Source organism: Oncorhynchus clarkii, chromosome 17 (genome assembly GCF_045791955.1).
Source record: "Oncorhynchus clarkii lewisi isolate Uvic-CL-2024 chromosome 17, UVic_Ocla_1.0, whole genome shotgun sequence".
NCBI lineage: Eukaryota > Metazoa > Chordata > Actinopteri > Salmoniformes > Salmonidae > Oncorhynchus > Oncorhynchus clarkii.
Genome location: NC_092163.1, coordinates 54,522,290 through 54,549,475, shown reverse-complemented (window position 1 = coordinate 54,549,475; position 27,186 = coordinate 54,522,290). Strand labels below are relative to the sequence as shown.

Below are 27,186 nucleotides of genomic sequence, written 5' to 3'. Positions count from 1 at the left end.
AACATAAATTCAATAATTTCCTCCTGAAAATATTTATAGAATTCACTGATAATGCCATCATTCCCTGGAGATTTGTTCTCTTAACTTGCTGATACATGTTTTTATTTAATTAATAGAAATAATTTCATCACAAGACTTTTGGAAGTCTTCATCTATGAATTTAGCACAGTCTTTGACAGAGTCTAGAAAGGCAGATATGTCACTAGTAGGACAGGCATTACTGGTATAAAGGTTACCATAGAATTCTGAAACATATTTTGAAATATCTTTGGGGTTTTCATTTTCTTTGCCATCTATATTAAGCTTATGAATAGATGTAAATTCAGAATTCTTTCTAAATTGTAAAAGTATTTTGTATTTTTTTTTACCTTCCTCCAACCATCTCCTTGATCTTACAAATGCCCCTTTTGCTCTCTCTTGATACATTCGGTCCAGTGTGAAATTGCTAGCTAGTTAGCCGGGTGCGTGCTAATAGCGTTACAATCGGTGACGTCACTTGCTCTGAGACTTGAAGTAGTTGCTTTGGTGGAGAGACAGGTAAGGATGCTTCGTGGATGGCAGTAGTTGTGTGCGGAGGGTCCCTGGTTCGAGCCCAGGTAGGGGCGAGGAGTTGAATGGAAGCAACACTGTTACACTCTGAACACCTGTGTGTAACGGAAGAAGGCCACCAGAAACGTGTTGTCACTGACAGATAGTGTCAGCTGCAACTGTGATAAAGCTTGTTAAAACAGTGTATAATTTGCATTTTTGAAATTATTTTGATGTAATATGAAAGTAAAGGGCTTTATGTTTGTAGAACCATACGCCATTGAGAATCAATTCACATTTAGATTAAGAATTTGGCTGTTTTCGCTGCCAGAGCCAGTCTCCCTCTGAAAATAACATACACTACATAACCAAAAGTATGTGGACACCTGCTTGTATCATTCCAAAATCATGGACACATATTTGGAGTTGGTCTGCCCATTGCTGCTATAACTGCCTCCAGTCAAGTTCTTCCACACCAATCTCGACAAACCATCGCTGTATGGACCTCGCTTTGTGCACAGGGTCATTGTCATGCTGAAACAGGAAAGGGCCTTCCCCAAACTGTTGCCACAAAGTTGGAAGGATAGAATCATCTAGAATGTAATTTTATGCTGTAGTGTTAAGATTTCTCTTCACTGGAACTAAGGGGCCTGAATCATGAAAAACAGCCCCAGACCATTATTCCTCCTCCAAACTTTACAGTTGGCACTATGCATTTGGACAGGTAGCATTCTCCTGGCATCCGCCAAACCCAGATTCGTCCGTCGGACTGCCAGAGGGAAAAGTGAGATTCATCACTCCAGGGTACTCGTTTCCACTGAGTCCAATGGCAACGATCTTTACACCACTCCAGCCAAACGCTTGGCATTGCGCATGGTGAGCTTAGGCTTGTGTGCGGCTGCTAGGTCATGGAAACCCATTTCATGAAGCTCCCAACAAACAGTTCTTGTGCGGTCCCTTTCTGTGAGCTTGTGTGGCCTATCACTTTGCGACTGGGATTGTTGTGCACGTGAGTGAGGACCCAAAAGCGGTTTAACAAAAACAGAGTTCTTTAATGTCGAAACACAGGTAAGACATAGATCCTCTTCAAACGTATATGATGGCAAAATAAACAACCCGCAGAGAGGGCGACAAATGAAACAAAGTCCTTCTGAATATCACAGAAGAGTTCCCCTTCTAGCAGCAGAGGAGAATAGCTGGGTTAGAGTCCCCTTCTAGCAGCAGAGGGGATTAGCTGGGTTGTAGAGGACAGAGGTACCTGATCACACGTAGCCTCAGATGAACAGGCAGATTCCGACAGGACAGGACAAGGTTGAAGCAAACAAGACGATAGTTTGGTTCTGGCATGAGAAACTCAAACGAGAATCTGACAAAGACAGAAGCAGGAACAGAGAGAGAAATAGAGACCTAATCAGAGGGAAAAAAGGGAACAGGTGGGAAAAGGGTGAACGAGGTAGTTAGAGAAGATAAGGAACAGCTGGGGGAAGGAGGGGAAGAGAAGGTAACCTAATACGACCAGCAGAGGGAGACAGGGTGAAGAGAAAGAACAGGAACAAGACATAATATGACAATACATGACAGGGATGTTGTTGCTCCTAGATGTTTCCACTTCACCGAAACATGACCCGCCAAACCGCACTTCTTAACGCCCGCCTGCACCAATGTGTCAGAGGAAACACCATTCAACTGACGACAGGCTGACCTTGGCCTGCCACAAATACTTGTTTTATTTTATCGTTATTTTACCAGGTAAATTGACTGAAAACACATTCTCATTTACAGCAACAACCTGGGGAATAGTGACAGGGTAAAGGAGTGGGATGAAAGAGCAAATTGTAAGCTAATCACAAGAAGCCCGATGAGCCAAGTAAATGAGCCAAGACTCCCCGGTGAGCCAAGACTCCCCGGCCAAACCCTCCACTAACCGGGACGAAATTCAATACTTGACTGAGAGACCTGACACAGAGGAAGTGTTAGTCATAAAAAAAAACTATTTCACACAGAGTCCATGCAACATATTCTGTGAATTGTTAAGCCAAATTTTACTCCTGAACTAATTTAAGCTTGCCTAAACAGAGGCTAAATACTTATGCAATGACTGTATTTTAGTTGTCACATTTTTTCTCTTCCTACAGAGTATTTAATACCACTTAACACAATAAAATGTGAAGAAATCTAAGGGGTATGAATCATTTTGCAAGGCACTGTATACATAGTGTACTTGATCGCTCACAAGCAGAGTTTCATAAAAAAAAGTAATCAAAGCTTCAATTAAAAACAACTCTATGCGTTTCAAATGGAAGCACAATGAGTGTGTTTAAGTTCAATGATAGTGAATATGTAGTATACTTAAAGGCCAAAAAACTATTCATTTAAAGTACACTTTTAATAAGTGTTTTGATGACAGTATATTTATAGTATACTAAAAGATTGAGGTTCTGGTACTTTGCTCCATTCATCTTTCCCTTGATCCTGACTAGTCTCCCAGTCCCTGCCACTGAAAAACATCCCCACAGCATGATGCTGCCACCACTGTGCTTCACCGTAGGGATGGTGTCAGGTTTCCTCCAGACGTGACGCTTGGCACACTGAAAGACTGAAACTATTAATATAAAATACACTTTTAATGAGTGTTTTGAAGGTTGATGATAGTATATTTCTAGTATACTAAAATACTGAAAAAAACTACTAATTTTAAGTACACTTTTAATAAGTGTATGGAAATGTAATGATAGCATATTTATAGTATACTTAAACACTGAAAAAATAATGTGCATTCGGAAGTATTCAGATCCATTAACATTTTCCGAATTTTGTTAAATTACAGCCTTGTTCTAAAATGTATTAAATTGTTATTTTACATCAATCTACACACAATACCCCATAATGACAAATATGTATAATAAATAAAAAACGAAAATATCACATTTATATAAGTATTCAGACCCTTTACTCAGTACTTTGTTCAAGCACCTTTGGCAGCGATTACAGCCTTGAGTCTTCTTGGATTTGACGCTAAAAGCTTAGCACACCTGTATTTGGGGAGTTTCTCCCATTCTCCTCTGCAGATCCTCTCAAGCTCTGTCAGGTTGGATGGGGAGAGTCGCTGCACAGCTATTTTCAGGTCTCTCCAGAGATGTTCATTTGGGTTTAAGTCCGGGTTCTGGCTGGGTCACTTAAGGACATTCAGAAACTTGTCCCGAAGCCAGTCCTGCATTGCAATGGTGGAAAAAGTACCCCAATTGTCATACCTGAGTAAAAGTAAAGATACCTTAATAGAAAATGACTCAAGTGAAAGTAACCCAGCTGTAACGGTCTTCTTTGGGTGAAGTAGAGGCGGACCAAAATGCGGCATGGTGGTTATTCATGTTTTTAATAAAGGAAAACTATACATGAATAAACAACAAAACAATGACATGTGAAAACCCAAACCAGCCCTATCTGGTGCAAAACACAGAGACAGGAACAATCACCCACAAACACACAGTGAAACCCAGGCTACCTAAATATGGTTCCCAATCAGAGACAATGACTAACACCTGCCTCTGATTGAGAACCATATCAGGCCAGACATAGAAATAGACAAACAAGACATCCAACATAGAATGCCCACTCAGATCACACCCTGACCAACCAAAACATAGAAACATACAAAGCAAACTATGGTCAGGGTGAGACACCAGCAAAATTTTACTTGAGTAAAAGTCTAAAAGTATTTGGTTTTAAATATACTTAAGTAACAAAAGTAAATTAAATTGCTAAAATATACTACATTATCAATAGTAAAACTATAAATCATTTCAAAGACCTTATAATAAGCAATCCAGGTGGCACCATTTACATTTTTATTTATTTACTGATAGCCAGGAGCACGCTCCAACACTTAGACATAATTTACAAACTAAGCATGTGTTTAGTGAGTCCGCTAGATCAGAGGCAGTAGGGATGACCAGGGAGGTTATCTTGATAAGTGTGTAAATTAAACCATTTTCCTGTCCTGCTAAGCATTCAAAATGTAAAGAGTACTTTTTTTGTATCAGGGAAAATGTATGGAGTACATCATTTTGTTAGGAATGTAGTGAACTAAAAGTAAAAGTTGTCAAAAATATAAAAAGTAAAGTACAGATACCCCCAAAAACTAAGTAAGTAGTACTTTCAAGTATTTTTACTCAAGTACTTTATACCACTGCTACATTGTCTTCCAGGTTTTCATCAAGGATCTCTCTGTACTTTGGTCTGTTCATCTTTCTCTCGACCTGACTAGTCTCCCAGTCCCTGCTGCTGAAAAACATCCCCACAGCATGATGCTGCCACCCCAATGCTTCACCGTAGGGATGGTATTGGCCAGGTGATGAGCAGTGACTTGTTTCTTCCAGATGTGACGCTTGGCATTCAGGCCAAAGAGTTCAATCTTGTTTCTCATGGTCTGAGAGTCCATTAGGTGCCTTTTGGAAAACTCCAAGTGGACTGTCATGTGCCTTTTACGGAGATGTGGCTTCCGTCTGGCTACTCTACCACAAAGGCCTGATTGGTGGAGTGCTGCAAAGATGGTTCTCCTTCTGGAATGTTCTCCCATCTCCACAGAGGAACTCTGGAGCTCAGTCAGAGTGGCCATCGGGTTCTTGGTCACCTCCCTGACCAAGGCACTCCCCCCCCCCGATTGCTCAGTTTGGCCAGGCGGCGGTTCCAGGCGGCGGCGGCTCCAAACTTCTTCCATTTAAGAATCATGGAGGCCACTGTGTTCGGAGCTCTACGGACAATTTCTTCAACCTTATGGCTTGGTTTTTGCTCTGACATGCAATGTCAACTGTGGGACCTTATAATTACAGAAAACAACTACCTACAAAACACAGGTGGGAAAAAGGCTGCCTAAGTATGATTCCCAATCAGAGACAACGATAGACAGCTGCCTCTGATTGGGAACCACACTCTGCCAAAAACAAAGAAATAGAAAACATAGAAATAAAGAAACTAGAATGCCCACCCTAGTCACACCCTGGCCTAACCAAAATAGAGAATAAAAGCCTCTCTATGGTCAGGACGTGACATATACTCAGTGTAGTATACTAGTCATGTTCGCAAAAACTCAACAGTAAATACTACAGTATACTATGGTCATGTCTGCAAAAACACTACAGTGAATACCAAGGGTTGGAACCGGTTCAGGGAACAGAACCAAAAACCATAAAATAACTAAATTATGTAATGAAATGGCTAAAGTACACGTTAAAGTACACGTTAGCTAGTCATTGTGAGTGAGGGTCTGTTTCTTTTTTTGAGAACGCATGGTCTACCCAAATGCCCTATTTGAGGCAGGCCCACATCAATTGCCAAAGTGAAATGGAACAGCACTTTATGTTCCCTGTACTCCCTGTACTCTATATGTCTGTTTATTATAGCTGTTGATACAGGGCTCATATGTGAAACTATTCTAACTGAACATTTTCTTTCACAGTGGCACTGACTCCGACTGGGAGCCCCCAGTGCCAAGGTGTCCATCCCCCTCTGAAGCTGGTTCATCCAGCTGTACCCCTGCTGTCTCTGGCTCCACACCTCCCGGGACATCTAGTGTCCAACACAAATAAGAATGGGAAGAAGAAACAAGCAGGCAAAAAGGTAGCATAGAAGCCCATATCCATGACTACTGGAAAACGTCATCTCTGTACCAACTGCCTTTCCCCATGACTGTTATGTCCTGCAAAAGGTTTCTGATTATTTCACAGGCGCTTCATATCAGTGACCCAATGGTTGATGAAGAGAATGAGAAGAAGAGAGGCACAGCAACGTTTGATAGACTGTGCAAGATCAAACCGCTCTACCACAGCATTGTTGAGGCCTGCAAGACGTACTTTCAGCCAGCCCAGAACGTGTCAATCGATGAGAGGATGGTAGCCTCAAAGGCAAGAATTGGCCTCAAACAATACATGAGAAACAAACCAACCAAGTGGGGTTACAAGCTGTTTGTGTTGGCTGATTCTGTATGTGCCTACACATGCAATTTCTTTGTCTACGAGGGGAAGAACAGTTTTGCTACCGGTAAGGGACTTAGCTATGACTCTGTAATGGAGTTATTGGATTTTCAACTACTAGGGAAGGGCTACAAACTGTTTGTGGATAACTTCTACACAAGCCCTACCCTGTTTGCAGACCAAAGAAAGCTGGATGTGTGGGCTTGTGGCACCATTTGTACCAACAGGGTGGGCTTTCCGAAGACGAAGGTGAACGACATGCCTAAGCGGGCTGAGCGGGGGAGCATGCGATGGATCCGTGAAGATGGCCTGCTTTTTGTAAAGTGTATGGATACCAGAGAGGTGGTGATGTGCTCCACTATCCACAAGTCCTTCAGTGGGGATCATGTTGTCAGGCGTGTGAAGGACGGTGCCGGGGCATGGACCACCAAAAATGTCCCCATTCCAACTGCAGTAAAGGACTACAACAAGACCATGGGAGGTGTGGACCTTTCGGACGCGCTAATAGGCTACTACAATGTTCTCCACAAGACAATGAAATGGTACAAGACCTTCTTCTATCATTTCATCTACATTTCTGTGGTGAATGCATTCATCCTACACAAGGAAATGGTAAACAGCTGTGGAAAGCCCTTCCTCTCACAGAAAGCCTTCCGAGAGCAGCTCATCAAGGAGCTTGCTGGCTACAGCACCACTGCACCAAGCCCTGTCCCTTCTGCTCCTGCCACAAGTGTTCATCTGCCCAAATATATTTGTGCAGGCATGGATGTGCCTAAGGGCCAAAAGGGCACAGCATGGAGGCGTTGCTGTGTTGTTTGCAAGATGAAGTCTCCCATCACATGCAGCACATGCTCAGTGACCCTCTGCTTTACATCAGAGAGAGACTGCTATGGCATCTGGCATCAGCAGCAGAATATTGTCTAGAGTTTTGGCAATGTTGGTGGGGTTATATGGCAAATTGGGTGGGGGCTAGGGTCAGTATGTTATATCTGGAGTATTTTTCCTGTCTTATCCGGTGTCTTGTGTGAATTTAAGTCTGCTCTCTTTCTCTCCTTCTTTCTCTCGGTGGACTTGAACCCCCGGGACCATGCTTCAGGACTACCTGACATGATGACTCCTTGCTGTCCCCAGTCCACCTGGCCTTGCCGCTGTTCCAGTTTCAACTGTTCTGCCTGCGGCTATGGGACCCTAAACAATTTTTGCTCTTGAGGTGCTGTCCTGTTGCACCCTCTACAACCACTGTGATCTCCACCCGGCACAGCCAGAAGAGGACTGGCCACCCCTCATAGCCTGGTTCCTCTAGGTTTCTTCCTAGGTTTTTGCCTTTCTAGTGAGTTTTTCCTAGCCACCGTGCTTCTACACCTGCATTGCTTGCTGTTTGGGGTTTTAGGCTGGGGCAATATAAATAGATTTGATAGAGGACTGAGGGTCCTCCAAATATTGAAAGTGTGTAAATAGTTACCCATGTTACTTTGTAAATGTATGTATGTTTTTTTTCATAAACATTTTTTTATTTTTTTATTTTTTTTTCACATTTAAAAAAATATATATATATATTTTTAAATATATTTTTCTTTTTGTGGGGGGGTGTGTTAGAATACCATTTTGGTATTTTGTATATAGTTATTTGTTTCAAAATGTATACCTTCACCAATTTGGCCACTTGGGTACATTTGGGCTACTTGTGTGGGACACCTGGGTGACTTCATGATAAATGTTATGTAGCACACTCATTTTGGAAGTTATCATTCTGAAACTTTGCACAAGTACTGTTGCCCTCTTATATTTTTCACTGAAATTGTCCCCATCGTCTTATCTGAATGTTTGTTTTATCTTGTTCATTTTAAAGATGATGATACAAAAATAAATAGAAAAAACGTATGTTTTTTTTCATTGTTTTATCTAAACCAGATCTATTGTGTGTTATTCTCCTACATTCAATTCACATTTACACAAACTTCAGAGTGTTTTCTTTCAAATGGTACCAAGAATATGCATATACTTGGTTCTGTGCCTGAGCTACAGGCTGTTAGATTTGGGTATGTCTTCAGGCGGAAATTGCACAAAGTAGGGGGGTAGTTCTAAGAGGTTTTTAATGAATAGAACCTGAACCGGAAGCAAAAGTTATCTATACTGTTCCAGAACAGAACCGTTATTTTAAAAGCATGGGAACCGGTTAATAACGTTATTTTACTTTCCGGGCATTTTTTTCCATTGCCACAAAAATCCTAAAAAAGCTCCTATGCAAAGCCCTGACTCTGTCACTCAGAAAGCAGCATCTGCCTGCTAGCTGAAAATCTTTGCCAGTGGATGTGCTTATGTGTAGGCTACCTGCCCCACTCCTCTGAAGCATAGGTTACTATAGTCTACTGACAACTTTACAAGCATGATTCAGAAATTAGGGAGAAATGTTTAAAATAATGGATTCACTTTTTCAATGCTAGTTAAAGATACTATAGTCATCAGGTTTCACATTGGATTTATTAACTACAAAAAGGTAAAACATGTTTTTAATTATACTGCTGCTTTGCACACAGAAGCTTGTTAGCTAGCTAGCCAGCTAACTAACTAATGTTTGCTCTGGTCCAATGTTAAACCAATTTGGATGTTCAAAGATATTCAAAGTTCCTCCATAGAAGCCGCTCCTCCGTAGTATAATTCTGTGCACCTAATTCAGATAATTCATGTCATAACAAGATGCCCAGCGCTTCAAGGCAAGCTTCCTCCTTCCTTCCTCTCTTGCTCTCTCCTCACCCACAAAATGTCTGGCAGCACAGTGTGTGTTTGTCTTTCCTTATGAGTATACCATGCTGTTACCGCAAAATGCAATTTACTCTTAACGACTTCACTATACAGATGAAATCGCTTACCCGCTGCATAGCAAGCTGCGCTATCCACACTGATTGGTGAAGTAATTTAACGTTGTGCTAAATGTAAAAAAAAAAACGATATATATTTCAGAGGTTTAAATAGGAAGAGAAACAATCTATATAAACCTGTAATTTATTTAGGTTTCCACCAGTTCAGAATTTTATTTTGCTGGTGGAACAGTGGAACGGAACACAAAAAAAATATTCTAATAATGAATAATAATGAAACGATAGGAAAATAATTACAACCCCTGATGAATAATATAGTAATCTACAGTCATGTCCGCAAAAACACTACAGTGAATACTATAGTATACAGTATAAATATAGTAATACTACAGTATTTAGACCATAGTAGACTAGTGTATTTTTTAATGTGGGTCTGCAAAGTACACTGAGGTTTTCAATTAAAGAGAAAATGTATGCTACTAACATCACACTGGTTCAAGCGCTGGCCAGAAAACACAGGAAACAAATGTTAAAGATGTGTCAAACCATTTAATCACTGTTGGGGTATATCAAAATTGTGGACAAATTATTCACCTTTTCAAATTCTGTGAGGGTTTAAGGAGATGGACTGTAATGTATTTTTACTGAGATGGGCCTAGTACCTGCACATAGTAGAAGTAGCCCGTCGGCACAGATTTAGGATCAGTTGGAATACCCTCCCTCCCCAATCTAAACCTCAACCACTAACCTGTGAAGCGTGAAGTCAGCTGTGGCTCTCATTGGAATGCATCCACAGCTATAGGGCCAAGAATGATGTATGTTTATTCTAGAACGACAGTAACCCCTGGGCCTGGGCAATATGGATGGAGCTTATTTGCAGCCTCACAATTCTTCTAGCGATCTCAGGACTGCACTTCATTCCAAAAAGATGTCTCCTTCCCTCTGCTCTCGTTTACTTCCTTTCACAGATCTGGATAGATGAGAACAACACACCGGGAACTAGGGTGAGTGATGGAGGCTTACACCTACCCAGTCGTCTCAGGTTTGTGAACGGGAGAGTCAAGTGAACAAGGGCAGAGGGGAGGAGATGCTATTTTTTTTAAATGAAATGCAGTCCAACCTTCTTCCAGACACACCTTCAGTCCCAGAGCGACTCAGCTCCACACAGTGCCAGACATTCCAGTCTTACAGGCAGGCTGGTTTCTGAAGCACACTGGGAGAATTTCTCTCTCTCTCTAGCATTGTAAACCCAAATTTCTTCACTCTGTAACAGCGGAATCAATGTTAGAATTATGCCAGGGTTCAGAGTACTGAAGCCTACGTCATTCTCTTCCGAGGCAGAGACTTGTAGGAACAGCCTCCCACTGTGCCACAATCAACACCTTTATTTGGTGCAGAGACAAAGCAATAGTTTTACAATCTTTGAATGTCACTCCAATGAAAGAATAGATGGACTTAATGACTTCCCAATGAAAGCATGGATAATTTTGTTTCTTGAAATACACAACAACAAAAAAAGCCATGACTCAAATAATTTTTACATTTTCTTATCCTTTATTCTCATACATAGGAAAATAGCATTTCTGGTATTCAATTCTTTTTTTAACGTGTATTTCAGTAGAACTGAATTATTACAGTAGTTAGATAGAGTTACTGGGAGAGAGCGACCCATGGTTGAAAGTAAGGCAGAAAGGGGAATATTTACAATAGGACTGAATCAGAGGGACCCGATCAGCCATGGACACACAGCTGTGGTCGTGATCTAATCAAACAACTCATGTCCAAAGAAAGAAATACACAAACAATATTAAAAAACAACAAACTGTTTCTGTAATGGCAAGATACCATTTAATGATGATGATTGCCAGTGATACTGATGATGTGGTGGTCCATTCTGAGTTTACCCATCCAAATGGGTAAATGTGTTTAAAAAAAGGTTGGCTCATCATAAGTTCTGAATCACTGGGATGGATGGCAAATGTGAGTGATGGACGGGACATTTTAGTACAATATAAGTGGGTTTAAAGCGCATGCACCCACTCTGGTTTCTCTGAAGGAATATGGGCCAAAACTGCTACCCTGAAAAGTCCATTATTTTCTCTATATGGTTTCCTAAGTGCAGTAGCCTGTTGAAAAAGCACATTTTACACTCAAATCCAGAGATACAGCTTAGAGCCCTCCAGTCCTTGGCTTAGCATTTAGAAAACAACTTTATTGTCCATGTCTTACAGCACACATCACACACAGTTGAGACAAGCACAGGGTCAAGCTGCAGTGCAGGGCCCCTGGATGGAAAGCATGCTGTGGGGTTAAGGGCCCAACAGTAGAAGAACATCTTTAGGATGTGAATCCAGCAGCCCTTCAGTTACCAGATCAATTCACACCTATTTTTCCAGTGCCCGCCACAGGATTTGAACCAGACACCTTTCAGCAACAGGTCCAATTCCTTAGCCGTTGGGCTACCTATAACTTTTATCCATGCTTAACCCTCTCCTGCTGGACCTGCTAACATAAGTGCACTTGAGAACAGAGGGCTCATATTGATGAGGTGTGATGGGTTAACTCATTAATGGAAGAGTGAGTCTCATAATTAACTCCCGTCTGGCTGATCTGATGACCCTTCAATAACATTCCACAGTTTCACCAAGCACAGACACCACTGGATAGCTTAATGTACTGACTAAGGGTTTTTCTGGAAAGGAGCTTCTATATGTTCTGTACATGTAAATGTTATATTTTACAGACACAGATTGGACAACGATCAGCTGCCCTTTTCAGGTACAGTACTGTACACTATAAATGACTAGCTTTGCTTGCTGGCCTAACCTACTAACCTTTACTAGTGTAAATGACTAAGCACTTCTTCATATCGGATTGCTTTGCATTGAAAAGCCCACGTATAAAACATACAGTATACACATAAGTAGCTTTCGCCAAGTCTCTTTTGTCAGTTTAACATTGATTTCAAAGACATATAAAGAAAGTAAAAGAGCTTATAGGTTTAAGAGTGTGGACCAGGTGGGCTGCGGTGTCTGCTGGTTTTCACTCAGTTACTTGCCTTCAATCAGCATCTGATGCAAACCTGGGAAACCAGGTGGCTGTGAGTGGACTCTTAACTAACCAGTTATTACATAATGGACCAGTAAAGCACCATGGTGAAAACCAGCAGACACTAGTCTGCAGCCCTGAGGTCTTTTAGGGAGTGGGAAGAGGCACGAGGTCAGGGAAGTGGTGATAACAGTACTGAATTGGCCGTTAGGGTCAGGGGGGATGTGATTGGGCCAGAGGTTTGGCACTATGGGGAGCAGGAGGGGATATGTAAGAGATTTAGACTCAAACCTGTTCTCTGAGAGAATCTGGCAGCTCACATATCAACACAGTACTTTCAAATTTCAACTGGGCTAATAGCACAGATTATGGGCTAGAATGAGCTGGGCCAGTGGATTTACCTCAAACTGTCTTGAGGGTCTAACTCCTGAAGCAGATTCACAGAGCAATATAATATGTAGAATAGAATGTGTGACAGTGTAGTCTTTTAAACACAATCTAATGACATATACAACATTATCTTCTGAGAGTTAGACCATGTGCAGCTGCCTGTCACACTTGTCATCTGCTAAGGGTAGCGAGGTGTGTGTGTGTGGCAGGGGGATTTGATTTAACCTAAAGGCCTGAAATCCGCTTTAAGCTGAACAATCACATCCTTGAGATGGCCGTTACCTGTTAGTTCACTGTCTAGCACCAGGACAAGCCCTCATCTGCTCTGCTGCAGGAGGGAGGAGAGGAGAGAGTAAAGAGGGCAGAGCTCAGCAGGGTCTGAATCAGATCAGTTCTGGCCCAGGTCTGCTCCTGTAGCACCAGTGTCCTGATGAGGACTCAGACTCCCTAACAAGGCCTTCCCGGGGAAGGTCTGGGTGGATGAGTCTGATTAGTCTGTTCACCTGTGGTCGGGTTGAGGTTGGACTGGGCAGGGTTGGGCAGGCACAGCCAGGGTGTAGGTGTGGGACCAGGCTGCTCTGAATTCTAGAGGCAGGTACTAATAATTCTGCCGTCCAGGTCAAGTGCTGCAACGGGGTTAAGGGTGACATCAGGATCACGACTGGGCTGAGCTGGGTATGCTGTGTCGAGATGCTGGCTGGGTCAGACGGTAGTTCTGACGATTCTGCCAGGCCGGGGGCTGCGGTGCACCTTGGTGTGTTTGGAGAGGTGGTCACTGCGGGCAAACTTCTTCTCACACAGAGAGCACTCGTAGGGCTTGACCCCGGAGTGGGAGCGCCGGTGACGAGACAGCTCATCAGAACGAGAGAACCTACAGAGATAGAGGTGCTTTAATGATTTCTCAGAATTATAATTGTTTCTACGCTAAACACTTAGCTCAGTTGGTTCCAGCTAAGTGTGTCAGGAGGCCTGTTATTGCCACTGTTTGATTGCCCCCAAATTAGAGCTCAGACCCAGCTCTGAGGGAAATAGGAACACTAAATGGTGGGTCAAACAGTATTTACAATATACAGTGCCGTCAGAGAGTATTCATACCCCTTGACTTATTCCACATTTTGTTGTGTTACAGCCTGAATTCAAAATGGATCAAATATGTTTTATTCTCACCCATCTACACACAATACCCCATAATGACAAAGTAGAAATTTGTACACATTTATTGAAGATGAAATACAGAAATCTAATTTGCATAAGTATTCACACCCTTGAGTCACTAATTTGTAGAAGCACCTTTGGCAGGGATTACAGCTATGAATCTTTCTGGGTCTCTACGAGCTTTCCACACCAGGATTGTTTAACATTTGCCCATTATTCTTTTCAAAATTCTTCAAGCTGTCAAATTGGTTGTTGATCATTGATAGATAACTATTTTCAGTACTTGCCTTAGATTTTCAAGTAGATTTAAGTCAAAACTGTAACTCGGCCACTCAGGAACATTCACTGTCTTCTTGGTAAGCAACTCCAGTGTAGATTTGGCCTTGTGTTTTTGGTGAATGTCTTGTTTAAAGGTGAATTAGTCTCCTAGTGTCAGGTGGAAAGTAGACGGAAGCAGGTTTTCCTCTAGGATTTTGCCTGTGCTTACCTCCATTACGTACATTTTTTATCCTGAAAAACTACCCAGTCCTTGTTGATTAGAAGCATACCCATAACATGATGCAGCCACCACCATGCTTCAAAAATATGAAGAGTGGCACTCAGTGATGTGTTGTGTTAGATTTATCTCAAACATAACACTTTGTATTCAGGACAAAGTTAATTGATTTGCCCCTTTTTTTTTGCCTTATTACTTTAGTGCCTTGTTGCAAACAGGATGAATGTTTTGGAATATTTGTATTATGTACAGGCTGACTTAATTTAACTCTGTCATTTAGGTTAGTGTCGTGGAGTAACTACGTTGCTAATCCATCCTCAGTTTTCTATCACAGCCATTAAACTCAAACTGTTTCAGTCACCATTGGCCTCATGGTGAAATCCCTGAGCTGTTTCCTTCCACTCCAGCAACTGAGTTAGGAAGGACAACTGTATCTTTGTAGTGACTGGATGTATTGATACACCACCCAAAGTGTAATTAATAACTTCACCATGTTCAAAGGGATATTCAATGCCTGTTTTTTATTTTTTTATTTTTTTACACCCATCTACCAATATGTACCCTTCTTTGCGAGGCATTGGTAAAACTCCCTGGTCTTTGTGATTGAATCTGTTTTGAAATTCACTGCGCGACTGAGGGACCTGTGTGGGGTACAGAGATGAGGTAGTCATTCAGAAATTATATTAAACACTATTATTGCACACAGAGTGAATGCATGCAACTTATAATGCAAATGTTAGGCTTATTTAGGCTTGCCATAACAAAGGGGTTGAATACTTATTGACTCAAGACATTTCAGCTTTTCATTTTTAATTAATTTATAAAAAATTCTAAAAACATCATTCCACTTTGATATTATGGGGCCAGAAAAAAAGGAATCTCAATTTTATCCATTTTAAATTTGTGCTGTAACACAACACAATGTGGAAAAAAGTCAAGGGTTGTGATACTTCTGAAGGCGCTGTACAAACATTATAAGCATATCCTTTCACATCCTCTAACTACTTTAATAACCCTAAGCCCAATCATTTCCTTACAGAGCTCACTGCAGTTACATATTGGGAAACTGTAACTGTTAGCAACAGTGAGTGTGTTGTAATATCTAATATTTGCTGAGCTTCTATATTGTTACCATTTCATACCAGCTTACTCCCTACCTCTGCAGAGACAGAACAATATTTTCTTTATGCTCAGCTTTACAAAAGAATTACAGTGAAATACTGTATTTCAATATCCCAACAAAAATAACAACCGTCATAGAGCATCTGTTTGTCACTGTCATCATCATAACCACTTCATTTTAAACCAGTCATTACAGGCTTTTCTTTCTTCTCCCTCCGTTTTAGTATCCTATCACATGTTAATGGCTAGCCTATATGGTAATAAACTACATTTAACAAACCCAAGGTTCCTGTGTTTTCTCTGCATGTTGACTAGCATTGTTATGATTTAACCCACCTCCAGACACAGTCAGGCCAGCTGCAGGTGTATGGCTTTTCTCCGGTGTGTCTGCGGAAGTGGGCCTTCAGATGGCTGCTCTTGGTGTACATCTTCTCACAGCCCGGGTGAGAACATTTGTGTACCCTCAGCGTCTCTTTAGGAGGGGGTCTGTTGACCCTAGGGGGGGCCACAGATTTGACCACAACCCCTCCACTGTGACCCCCAATGACTGTTGCCCCAACAAGCCCCCCGGCAATCCTCACAGTGATCGGTAGAGGGGCAATCTTCACGTACTTCTGGTCTGGAGCGTCCGTGCTGGCTATGTTGAGAAGGGTGGCTGAGGTGGAGGGCACCTGTGAGGCCAGCAGGGTAACATTCTGCCCTCCGTGGAGTCCCAGAACCAGGTGGGCCAATCTCAGCCCACTGGATGCACCAGGAGGAGAGCCTGTCTGGGGGTGAGGCTGGGCCAGAGGCAAGGACTGGACCTGGAAAACCAGGGGTGCTCCCAGGAACACCGAGGGGGTGAGGGGGGATGGGCTTCGGGTGTGAGGGCAATTGGGGGTTTGTGGGCTGGGGGGTGACAGAGCATTGCTGGTCCCTGGCTCACTGTGTCCCCCTGAGGAAAGGGGTTGTTCCATGGAGCTGGAAGGGGAGGGAGCTGGCTCCTCTATGGGTTCACTAGAGAAGAGAACCCCCTCTCTCACCAGCTCCATCTTCTCCCTGAGGAACTCCTCGATGTCCTCCATGGTGGGAGAGAAGGGTGAGGGCAGGCGGGGGCTGAAGTCAGGCAGACCCTCTGTGGGGGACAGATAGAGTTGGAGCAGGCCCCCTTCCTCTTCGTCATCCTCCTCCTCTCCAGGGCTGAAGCTGAGTCGAGCCCCCATGTCCCCGGCCTCGGGACTGTAACAGGAAGTAAAGCTCCCCACCTCGCTCCCCCCCTCACTGCCCTCTCCCTCTACAAGCCCCAGGGAGACCAGGCTAACACCTTCCCTAAAGAGGTCATTATCAGAGACCAGCGCTCTGTTGCTTAACGACACCATTGATACAGTCCAGATACAGTCCAGATACACAGGAGAACCACGCTTCTCACTACACCTGCATAGAAAACGTTGGGGATACCGCAGTTAAAAACGTAAATGCTGAATCATGAATAAGAATATAATATATAACACCGATTTAATTAAGTACCTAATTATAGGGCAAAATAAATATCATGGGGATGTATAGAAAGGGTAGTTGAAAGCATTCATTCTCGTAAGAAAGTCAAACTCATTCAATTGAATGCGTTTCATTAGCAAGATCTCTTTAGTTATTACCATTTCGCAACCTGGTAAGGGTTGCCATGTGGGCGGTTTTCCTTTGAAAACCATATTGGCGGTTTTCCTTTGAAAACCATTTCGTGGTTGAAAATGTCATTTCTCTTTTATTTGTATTACATTTCACTGTGACCTACTACTACTGATAATCAGGGAGTGATGCAGGCTGTTGCTGAGTGAGTAAGTCAGTGGCCGTGTTCGAGGGGATCATAACCACAATATCATGGGTAAATTGTGACTGACCGATCTACAAATAATAATGAGTTGTTATTCATGATGCAAGGTTATCAGTCAGTCGGCAGTCACCTGCATTCGTTTTGATGTTCTTGAACACTGCCAATGAGTGGTGGGGAGGGAGCGCCGGAGGGGTGTGTGTGTGTTGAGCACAGTCATTGGTGTTGACAGAGCGCTGCAGAAGGAAGTCATGACACGCGATGTGAGAACAACAAACTAATAAACTAGCACTAGCTAGCTACTTACTTCTCCCTCATAATTCTTGTTTGCCTCGTTCGCTGTATCCTGACCACCCCCAGTCCTACCAATCATTACTAGAGCCAACACTGCAAGGGAGAGAAACTGAGAAATAATCATCCAACAGTTTCAGCAAGAGGATCGAACTATGTGCTTTCTCTCTGGGTAAACTATGTAACCAGGGCTCAAAATTAAGGGCCCCCCGTCGTCCCGGGACGATAAATAAAAATGTCTGGGATGATATAAACAGACTCTAGGACAGTTCTAGGCCGATAGATTCTAAATCATACAACTACTGTACATAAAAAAACAAGTTAGGCAATGAGGCTAATGCAACAGATCAGAACATTTAGCTTAAAAATAATGATGAACTATTTCTTCACATTAGTGCAGCAATGTGCACACAGCAGTACCCTACACGCGAATGTTCCAAAATGCAATTAGCGGGAATGCACCTTTCTAAAAAGCCACCACACATGCGAGGGGTTTCATGTGACAGAAATGAAAATATCATTTTGAAATTTTGAAAGAGGGCAGATCTAAAGATGCAACAACTAGCATGGGTTGCTAATATGGCTAAGTTTGAGTCTTTGCCTGCTGGACAATGAAAAAGTTGATTTGAAAATCAATAGAAAAATAGAAAATGTTGGTTTCAACGGCATAATGATTTTTTTTATTTTTATAATTCCCTCAACATATGGTCTGATTTTGGCTAAGCTACTTTGAAACAAGGTAAGACATGCCTCATGAATAACATTTGAAATGTTATGGCTTATTAGTTTCAAAATGCTGACTGCCTCCACTCAGATTTCAAAGTGGGCGATGTGTGCGGTGCGCAACAGGAACTGGCCTTTCTCTCTTCTGTTGTGACCATTTCATCTGAACGAACCGTGCTTGGAGTATGTCAACAGAATCAAACCTTTAGATGTTAATGTTAATTATAAACTGTGTGATTCCAGCCCTGAATGCTGATTGGCTGACAGCCGTGGTATATCAGACCGTATTTCATGGGTATGACAAAACATTTATTTGTACTGCTCTAATTACATTGGTAACCAGTTTATAATAATAGCATTAAGGCACCTGGGGGGTTTGTGGTATATGGACAATATACCACGGCTAAGGACTGTGTCCAGGCACTCCACGAAGCGTCGTGCATAAGAACAGCGCTTGGCCGTGGTATATTGGCCATATTCCACACCCCCTCGTGCCTTATTTCTTAATTATTTGTATTTTATTTAACTAGGCAAATTATACTACATTATAATTGTCAAACATGACTGGCGTTTAGCCTATATTTAAGTAATTAAAAGTATCTTTAAAATGTGGCTTTGGTATCGGTGTGGACGAGAGGCTGTAACCAATATGCATATTACCTAGTCTACGTTTCCATGTAGCCTAATTCTTTTTGTACATTTATGCTAAATAGATTTAAATATTATTCCAATGTCTTTTTAGAGGATTCTTTTGACAGCCCCATTTATCTATTTCGGTAGTAGGCTACTCTTATTAGCCTTTTAAATCTATGAATGACCTATGTCCTATGAGTAGACCCAATTTAATTTGGGACGATTCATCTTCAGTTTGGGACAGTTTAAAATTGCACTTTGGAACGATTTTGGGACAGTGATGAAAAAACGATTGAGCACTGTATGTAGCAAGTTAACATTGGTCAGAAAGTTGAAGTCAGAGGAGAGAGAGCGGCACGCTGCAGCACAGAGCGGAACCGATTAACTCCATTACTAACTATCAAATTATAATAGCAGTGATTGATTAATAGTACAATAAACTCTGTTGATGTACTGGACTCATGATGGATGGCTTCTCTCCATTTCACTTTCCATGTTGCTCCAGAGGGGTGGATGACTAGGACATCAGACTGCAGCCACACATTAACTTACTTTAATTAAATAAAGGAAGCCAAAAAGCTAACTTTTTGGGCTTTTCGATTTATAGTTCAAATTAAATCATTTGGTGTGATAAACCATTAACAAAGGGATAAATGTAGAGAACAAGGTAAAGCAATTTTACCAGCTGTATTTAGATTGTCATTATGGAGACACCTATTGAATAAATGTGTCAACTCTTCACTTGCTGCGAAAAACATTTATTGGCCTAGTTCAGGCCTTGTGGGTGGGTTTTGAGCAATAATTGGCTCAACATTTAAGCTGGACCTGGCAACCCTGAACATTGGCCACATGACGCGCATATGTGTATCGGGCGCAAAACAACATGGAGCAGGACCGTAATAAGTGCGTATTACACCGAAGTGAAAACTGTAATAGGCCTACAATCGATTAACTATCTTCGACATCCGCAAACAGTATTATCTACAACTTCAACTGCTTTTAAATTCAGCGTATGGGCAGGTGAGGCACATGGCAAAAGGGACCTGACTACAACAGCCAGACAGGAATTCACAAGTTCGGAGTGTAGGGTCAACCGAAAACAGCAAATACCACTAGTGAGGGTGAACTTACCGTAGATAATCATTAACTATATTAAAACCTTTCGAAATGACCGTCCTCGAAGTTTTTCGCCGTCTTATTTTTGCAGAAAGGGATCCCGTCCTTGCCACAGTTCCATGTTGGCATTATTTCTGTGGCCATTACATGACTGCATTGCTGTACACTAGGAGGCATTGATCCAATTTCGCCGTTCTGATTGGCTAAGCGTACGGAGGCTCGCCCTAAAACAAGGGATTCTATTGGTTTCCGCTCGATGGGCGCGTTTTGCCATTATTTTGGGAACTGTCACTATTGTAGGTTCCTGTCCAAGTAGCCTACTTGAAGGGTGCCGCATTCAAGTGCTAATCGGAACTAGGAAACTGACATTTTTGACTTGTTAACTGGTCTGCTTGTCGTTATACACGTGTCGCCTTCAAACAGTTAACAAGTCGAACATTTCCAAGTTTACTAGTACGTGGCAAATGTATCCAGTGTTTTCGAAATGTCATATACAACGTGGCTCATTCAGTAACTATGTCAGTCATGAACTGAACAAGATGGTAGAGCTTTTTACTGCAGGTATGGTACAATGGCCCTTTTGTTCAACTGTAGCCTATGCATTGCTTAATTCGTATTAACAGTGACAGCCTTCTTCATGCTTAACCAAATGTTGGTGTCACTCAGCCCCGTGGAGAGCACATGTATGAACATGAAACTAGAGACCTCCATTCTGATGTTTGGGAGAGTGCAGCAATACAACCTTTGTATTGCACACAAAGGACTGTTAAGGTCATATCATTTAGATTACATATGAAAAATGTTTAAAATATTTTATTCATAAAAAAGAGAGAATGCTTGTATATAACCTATTACCGTGTGTAACAACTTAACCTTCTATTATCCTGTGTAATAACTTAACCTTCAATTATTATTATTTTTAAAACACTGGATACATGCAGTGAAATGTGTTGTCTTACAGGGTCAGTCATAGTAGTACGGCACCCCTGGAGCAAATGAGCTATTACCCTGTATAATAACTAATCCTTCCCCTTGATACAATTAAACAGTTTCAACCGTGAAAAACAAATCAATATATTATGTAAAAATATTTACCACATTTTTGCATTAGGCGAAAGCATATCTGAGGACACCATGCCAGGAAAACATGGAATAACTGTACATTTCCCACCTGATGACAATGTATTATGACATTCAAGTACATGGTTTAAAAATAAGGCATTTAGCTAGCAGCCTACAACAGAAACTGATTTACCTGCACTGAGTTCCCCGAGGAATAAAATGCCACATTACCAATGCATACGTTATCAATACATACCATATCACTCGTCAAGTAATTATGATATCATAGCATACCGAAAACAGAAGATTTACATGTTGGGTTAAGGGATAGGTGACAAAGACTCTTGATGTATTATCCAAAACACAATTGGCACTGTTCATATGACTACCTAGTTCTTTATGTCAACATAAGAAACTATAAGGTTCGTAAGTTCATTACAATTCCAGATAAAGAAATGCCATAGTGGAATGAGACACCAACCAACAGTAGAGAAATACATCTACAAAACTATATGAAATGTGCCCAGAAGTAACTGCACACAATGTGATTCTGTGGCTGGAAGAAAAAAAAGGTATGTGCAGAAAGAATGATCCGTCTCTTCGATTGTGTTGTTAACCTCTACCTGTGGCAACACAGCACCTGTCTGTCTCAGAGGTGCTGATGTCAGAGCTGCAATCCCCAACCCTTTGAGGAGTCATACGGCATATTCTTCATGCTACGGGATTCTATAACGGACTGCCAAAGTCCAGTAAAAATCTACAATAGAACACAGATACCAACTAGAATCCACAATGGATTAATCCTTTTGCCCCCTCGGCGTTGGAGTGTCGCCCTTTGACCCTGTGAGCTTGTGGAGGTCGCTGCGTGTGAAGACGACCGCGGTGGAGCAGAGCAGCGACAAGAGGCTAAGGAAGCAAGCGGAGGCCATATAGGCACTGACGCTGTGGGATTGCTGCACTATGGATCCCAGACACAGAGCAGGCAGCACCTGCAGGGGAGAGAACAGAACAGTACATTATTAGCCATAATTGTTGAGACAAATATTTGTCCCAAGCAACACAAAGACACATACAAGCACGCACAGGTCAACCGGTCTAACTTGTAGAGAGACGAGCAGCTGTCCTTACCTGGGAGAGCAGGTAGGCACTGTCCAGGATAGCCATGTCCAGACACATCCCTCTCTGAGGCACGGGTATGGCCTCTCTCTCTCTCTCCAGGGGCAGAGACACATGGGGGGAGGCAGAGGTGAGAAGCGGGGTCTTGCCATGGTCGGGGGTAAGGAGCGGCTTTGAGTTGGTGTGGTCGTCACTTTCTCCTTGGTGAGAAGGTCTGGATTTGGAGCTGGAGAAAAAGACCTGAGAGAGAGAGATGCGGTTTATCTACTGTGATTACTTCTGTCAGAACGTGACATTTCGGTCGGCGCCGGCCATTCATCTGGCTCCTGTGTGTGGGGGTTCTGCAGGTCTTGTCCCAGGCCTCTCACCTAGCTGCCCCGCTCTACCCACAGTGCCCCTGCTGGCTAGAGTGGTAATGTATGTGTGTGTCTTACCCGTTTGTCAGAGTGGTACAGACACAGCAGGGTGTAGGGCAGGACCTGCAGCACACAGAAGGTATATCCAGTAGCTGCAGCCATGACAGTGACCATCACTACACTCTTTGAGAAGCTCATCACAGCTGTAGCCAAAGCTAGCAGGATCACACTGCTAACGTAAACAGCCCGGGTGCCTAGCAACACCATCCAGCGCTCCATCAGGATGGAGCAGACCACTGAGATCAGGCACTGCAGAAACAGACCCACACTCGCCATGCGTACACCTGGTAGATATGAGGGGAGAGTAGATCTATGTCTGCATTGAAATGGGTGAATTGAAAATCTTAAAAATGTCACAGGGTAAGGAGGATTGGAAAAGAAAAACGAAGAGGTCAAATTCGCAGCAACTTTTTGCAGTAAATGAAAAGATAAGGATCAAGTAAATGTCTGCCCATCCTACCTTCGTCGTATCGTAGTCTCTCCTGTGTTCCAGGTGTAGCGTTGGGTACTCCACGGTACAGCCCCACTCCCATAAAGTCTGTATAGAACAGCATGAAGCTCATCAGAGCCATCCAGCTGAACAGCTCAGCTACAAACAGCCGCCGTATCACTGCCGGCAAGCTCATACACACACCATACACACGTGGCAGTGCCGACACGCACAGCGACACACACCACCCCACAGCCATCTGTACACACTGGGTCCGCGATAGCAAGAGGTGTCCACAGTATCGGCTCCTCCAATGGGAAGGGCTCAAGGTGGAACTAACGCTAACGCCCTTCCTGGTTCCCTCTCCTCCGGTCCATCTGTCCTCTGATATGAAGACTGTGCTGAGGAGGCAGGTGAGGAAGATGAGGGTGATCAACGCATAGATAAAGGCCTCCTGGCCACCTAGGTAGGCTGCTGTGGGTGCATGGCTCCAGTCCAGGGCTGGGAGCAGGTATCTAGGATGAGACAGAAGGATCACAGAGGTGTATTTTCTGGTTCTCTTATGACTTGATCTCTGTCCTATCCACTTTATCTCAGCGAGAGATGTAACCTGCCCCAGGCAGCTCCTGAGGCTGATCTTGAGAGAGAGGTCCCTTACCCAAGGCATCCTCCCAGGCTGATCATCAGTGAGTAGACAGAAAAGGCTCTTCTGCTCTCCTCCTCTCCAGGGAACTGGTCTGAGATCAGCGCTTCCAGCGGTGTGAAACAGGCCTGTCGAGAACAGTCATTTAGGTGCTATAAACTCCAGAAACACACATACACACAGTAAGGAGCACTCGAATAAAGAATTCAAATAAAGTCAAACATCTACATCAATGTTATTGATTTAACAATATATTGAGTTTCTGCTCCACCTGTCCTGAGAACTCCAGCAGACAGGCTGCCCCCACCAGCAGTATCCCCTCCAGCCATCGGGGGCGCTGTGGGTAGAGCAGGGCAGCTAGGTGAGAAGCCTGGGGCAAGACCTGCAGGCCCAGCAGAACCCCCACACATAGGAGCCAGATGAATGGCCGGCGCCGACCAAAACGACCACGCCACGAGTCACTATACGAACCGATCATGGGCACAAAGATCAAACCCAGAACCGGCCCGACTCCTGAGAGAGAGGTAGAGAGGGAAGATCTACTTCCAAGCTCAAGAACAAATCACTTATTTCAACCATGGTCATAGTGTTTACACCCAGGTCACTCATCCAGAACTACGGTCATAGAGTGTTGACTCACCCAGCACCATGGTCATGTAGCGTTCCTCCATGCCGGCCTGCAGCAGTAGAGGGGGGATGTAGAAGGTCCCTGCAGCCATACACACCTCCAGACCACAGGTTAAAGCATTCACCAGCAACAGCTGACACACACGGCCCTGCATGACTCAAAGTTGCTTCCTCTGCCTATACTTATAACGTCCACTCTATATCTCAAGCTCTGGTCTCTCCCAAACAGTTCCCGAGACACCTGTGATACAGGAGTTTATAGTGACTGTGTGGACAGGACAGAATGCTCTTCTCTATGCATGTGTTCTAAGGGTGACTCTTCCAGAGGGAAGTCCTTGGGGTACCTGCACATGTAAACAAGTGGGTGGTGCAGAGGAAAAGGTGGCAGGGTTCTGGCTGGTGTGTGTGTCCCATGCTTCTGTGAGGAGGTTCCAGTGTCTCTACTCAAGATAGTGGAAAACAGACAATATAGCTGACCGGGCGGCTTCCCCATGTATACAGTTGTCCAAGCTCACATTGGACTTCTGGCAGACAGAGGTAAAGGTAGAGTTGTCTTTCTTGCTCCATCTATTTCGGTCTTACGCAGGTAGAGCAGCAGGGTCAATGGAGGTAAGAGAGTTCAGTCATGCCTGTTGAGGCCTGATGTAGTATACTCAAGTCTGCCAATCGCCAGAGAAATCCACACATGGAAACATGGACCCTGACAGAAGTGAGGGAGAACAGGCCGACATGAATATAGGCACACTGTGACAAAGGATACTATATCATATCTTTAGTCATTACAGGACACAACAAGCTTCCTAATTCTTCTATAGTAATGAGAGCTAGGTTCTATCTGCATTTTTGTCAAAATTGAGTTGACATTAAACAGAACAAAGCTCTACCTATATAGTATTCTAAATATCCCAATTCATGTCGTTAGGATCAAAAGAACACAAGGCAAAAATTGCTGACACCATTCAAACCAATGAGGGGTCAGAACTTAAGCCAATTATCTAGGAAATCATATTTTTGCAGACACAGTAGAACCTTAGTCTTAAGCTTTCAATATTTAATTGCCCTAATATTGGGTCTGGACTCGGGACTCATTGGTGGGCTTTAGAGATGGGTCACAATGCTTAGCGACTGCCTTTAAAAAGCAATGAATCCATTTGCAAAAGGTCTACGTGGCATCGATATGAGTCAAACAGTTATTTAGTGTGAAAATTTACTACAAAGTGTAAATATGATCATTTTGGTCAAAAAGTCAGTCTCATCTAAAACTCTGTTCGTCATAACGGATAAATGAAAGTTGGGTTTTGATTTGACAATGTCCATTTGCCCACTAACATGGGCTGAACAGCTGCAGTGATTGCTCTCCATCCAACAGCATAGACAGTGCGACAGACCTGCCCAGCAGTTCTGAATTTGTTTTTATATAAGACATCTTGACATTTTTTTTTTAACTTGAGAAATTCCTCACTTAATACCTGTTGGATGTTTTAGGTATGGAATTTTACATCTTTGGCAAAAAACAAATTCAATTACAGATTGAGTTATCTGATTCATTCTGGGGATTTTGAGAAAGTGAAATAGGCTTCTGCATCTACAGTGTCTCATGGGGGACAAACATCATTACCATACACAGAATCAGAACAAATTGGCTCTAGACAGGTGAAATTTAAAGCTTAACACAGGGGAAGGGGGGGGGGGGGGGGGCAAGGTTCTATTGTTAGCTGCCTCCTGTAACTTGCAGGGGAAAAAGGATGGAACTCCAGTTGATTAAGATTCTAAGATGTGATGAACTCCAATAAGACTCTTCCGGTGAGCTGGAATGTACCTGCCCAGGAGGGAAATCAACTGAGTCACTGTGTACATACACCCTGTCGTGGTGTATGTAGTGGTTGATTCTCTGGAAGGGAAAAAGACCAGCCCCCCCCACCAAGTTGAGTTCAGCCCAGCCTGACTTGCAGTGTGTACACTGAGGTGTGTCCTATTCTTTCAGTCGCGCACACACAACCAAACCCTGACACAATACTTTAATACCCAGTATCAAAACATGTGTACAATGCCTAGATAAAAGGTGTCTGACTTGCATCAGGAAGAAACTGACTCCTAAAGACTTGGCTTCACAGTTGAGGCAACTTGACAAACGAGGGGAGGAATTTGCACATGACTAGTTTGTTCTTTTTTAATGTTAGTGACAGTTCGATTGAGGACGAGTCAGGAACAGTAGCTCTCAGAAAGCAGCTCGGAGCCTGAAATGAGGATTTCACAGTGAGCTCTGTTGATTATATTACAAATCAATTATTTATTACAAAACATCTTGACATTTCTAATTCTCTCACCTCAATGAATAAGGACATTTTAAAACCTACCCTTATTGAATTATGTTGTACATTAACCTTATACTGCAGTGGGCTAAATCAGGGTCACAGTGTGTTTCGTCATAGTACTGCACAAATCTGCTTTAAATCAAAAGTATAAACTTCAAACATATGGTTATGGAATTAGAAAAAATAAGACAGGTACAAACCATTTGACAGCGAAACACCAGATTTTTGGCATAAAAAAAATGTTATTAATATTTTTCAGAATTAAACTTCCCACTCACTCATTCCCACTAGAGGGCGATTGTCATTTGACTGCAGGAAAGTATATACTACGTAGGGCCTAATATACTGCTACATCACTTTGACTATTACTCTTCCTTGCATCAAAGAAAGGTTGTAAAATCAATAAAATTCAAAACTCACTGTCCAACCATAAAATAATCCTGTGTCTCTCGTAGAGCTGTGTCCACTCCTCATGTGCCC

General features: G+C 42.8%; 2 protein-coding genes across 3 annotated transcripts; both read right to left on the bottom strand.

The window, feature by feature from the left end:
* Positions 1 to 10,847: 10,847 nt before the first annotated feature.
* On the bottom strand, positions 10,848 to 20,275 carry LOC139371131 (Krueppel-like factor 15). 2 transcript variants are annotated; one of them, XM_071111216.1, is made up of 4 exons: positions 20,113 to 20,275; positions 17,468 to 17,570; positions 15,864 to 16,940; positions 10,848 to 13,625 (listed from the first exon to the last, which is right to left on the bottom strand). In XM_071111216.1, the coding sequence occupies exons 3-4, from the start codon at positions 16,883 to 16,885 to the stop codon at positions 13,457 to 13,459; spliced, it is 1,191 nt and encodes a 396-aa protein (XP_070967317.1). In that variant the 5' UTR covers positions 16,886 to 16,940; positions 17,468 to 17,570; positions 20,113 to 20,275; the 3' UTR covers positions 10,848 to 13,456. The 2 variants fall into 2 exon arrangements, with proteins under 2 accessions (XP_070967317.1, XP_070967316.1); XM_071111215.1 differs by lacking the exon at positions 17,468 to 17,570.
* A 1,520-nt stretch (positions 20,276 to 21,795) lies between these two features.
* LOC139369834 (solute carrier family 45 member 3-like) lies at positions 21,796 to 24,912 on the bottom strand. The gene is made up of 7 exons (XM_071109112.1): positions 24,405 to 24,912; positions 24,036 to 24,277; positions 23,780 to 23,892; positions 23,152 to 23,636; positions 22,710 to 22,975; positions 22,288 to 22,515; positions 21,796 to 22,148 (listed from the first exon to the last, which is right to left on the bottom strand). Exons 1-7 carry the CDS (start codon positions 24,544 to 24,546, stop codon positions 21,957 to 21,959), a joined length of 1,668 nt encoding a protein of 555 aa, XP_070965213.1. The 5' UTR covers positions 24,547 to 24,912; the 3' UTR covers positions 21,796 to 21,956.
* Between the last annotated feature and the right edge of the window lie 2,274 nt (positions 24,913 to 27,186).

What these genes read in the sequence shown, in the direction of transcription:
- LOC139371131 (XM_071111216.1), bottom strand. Translation starts at nt 16,885, where the DNA reads ATGGTGTCGTTAAGCAACAGAGCGCTGGTCTCTGATAATGACCTCTTT. An exon ending in TGGCCTGACTGTGTCTGGAG is followed by an intron (nt 13,626 to 15,863) that starts GTGGGTTAAATC and finishes CTATCTCTGTAG; the next exon opens with GTTCTCTCGTTCTGATGAGC.
- LOC139369834 (XM_071109112.1), bottom strand. Translation starts at nt 24,546, where the DNA reads ATGCAGGGCCGTGTGTGTCAGCTGTTGCTGGTGAATGCTTTAACCTGT. An exon ending in TGCTGGAGTTCTCAGGACAG is followed by an intron (nt 23,893 to 24,035) that starts GTGGAGCAGAAA and finishes TGTTCTCGACAG; the next exon opens with GCCTGTTTCACACCGCTGGA. An exon ending in AGCCTGGGAGGATGCCTTGG is followed by an intron (nt 23,637 to 23,779) that starts GTAAGGGACCTC and finishes GTCTCATCCTAG; the next exon opens with ATACCTGCTCCCAGCCCTGG.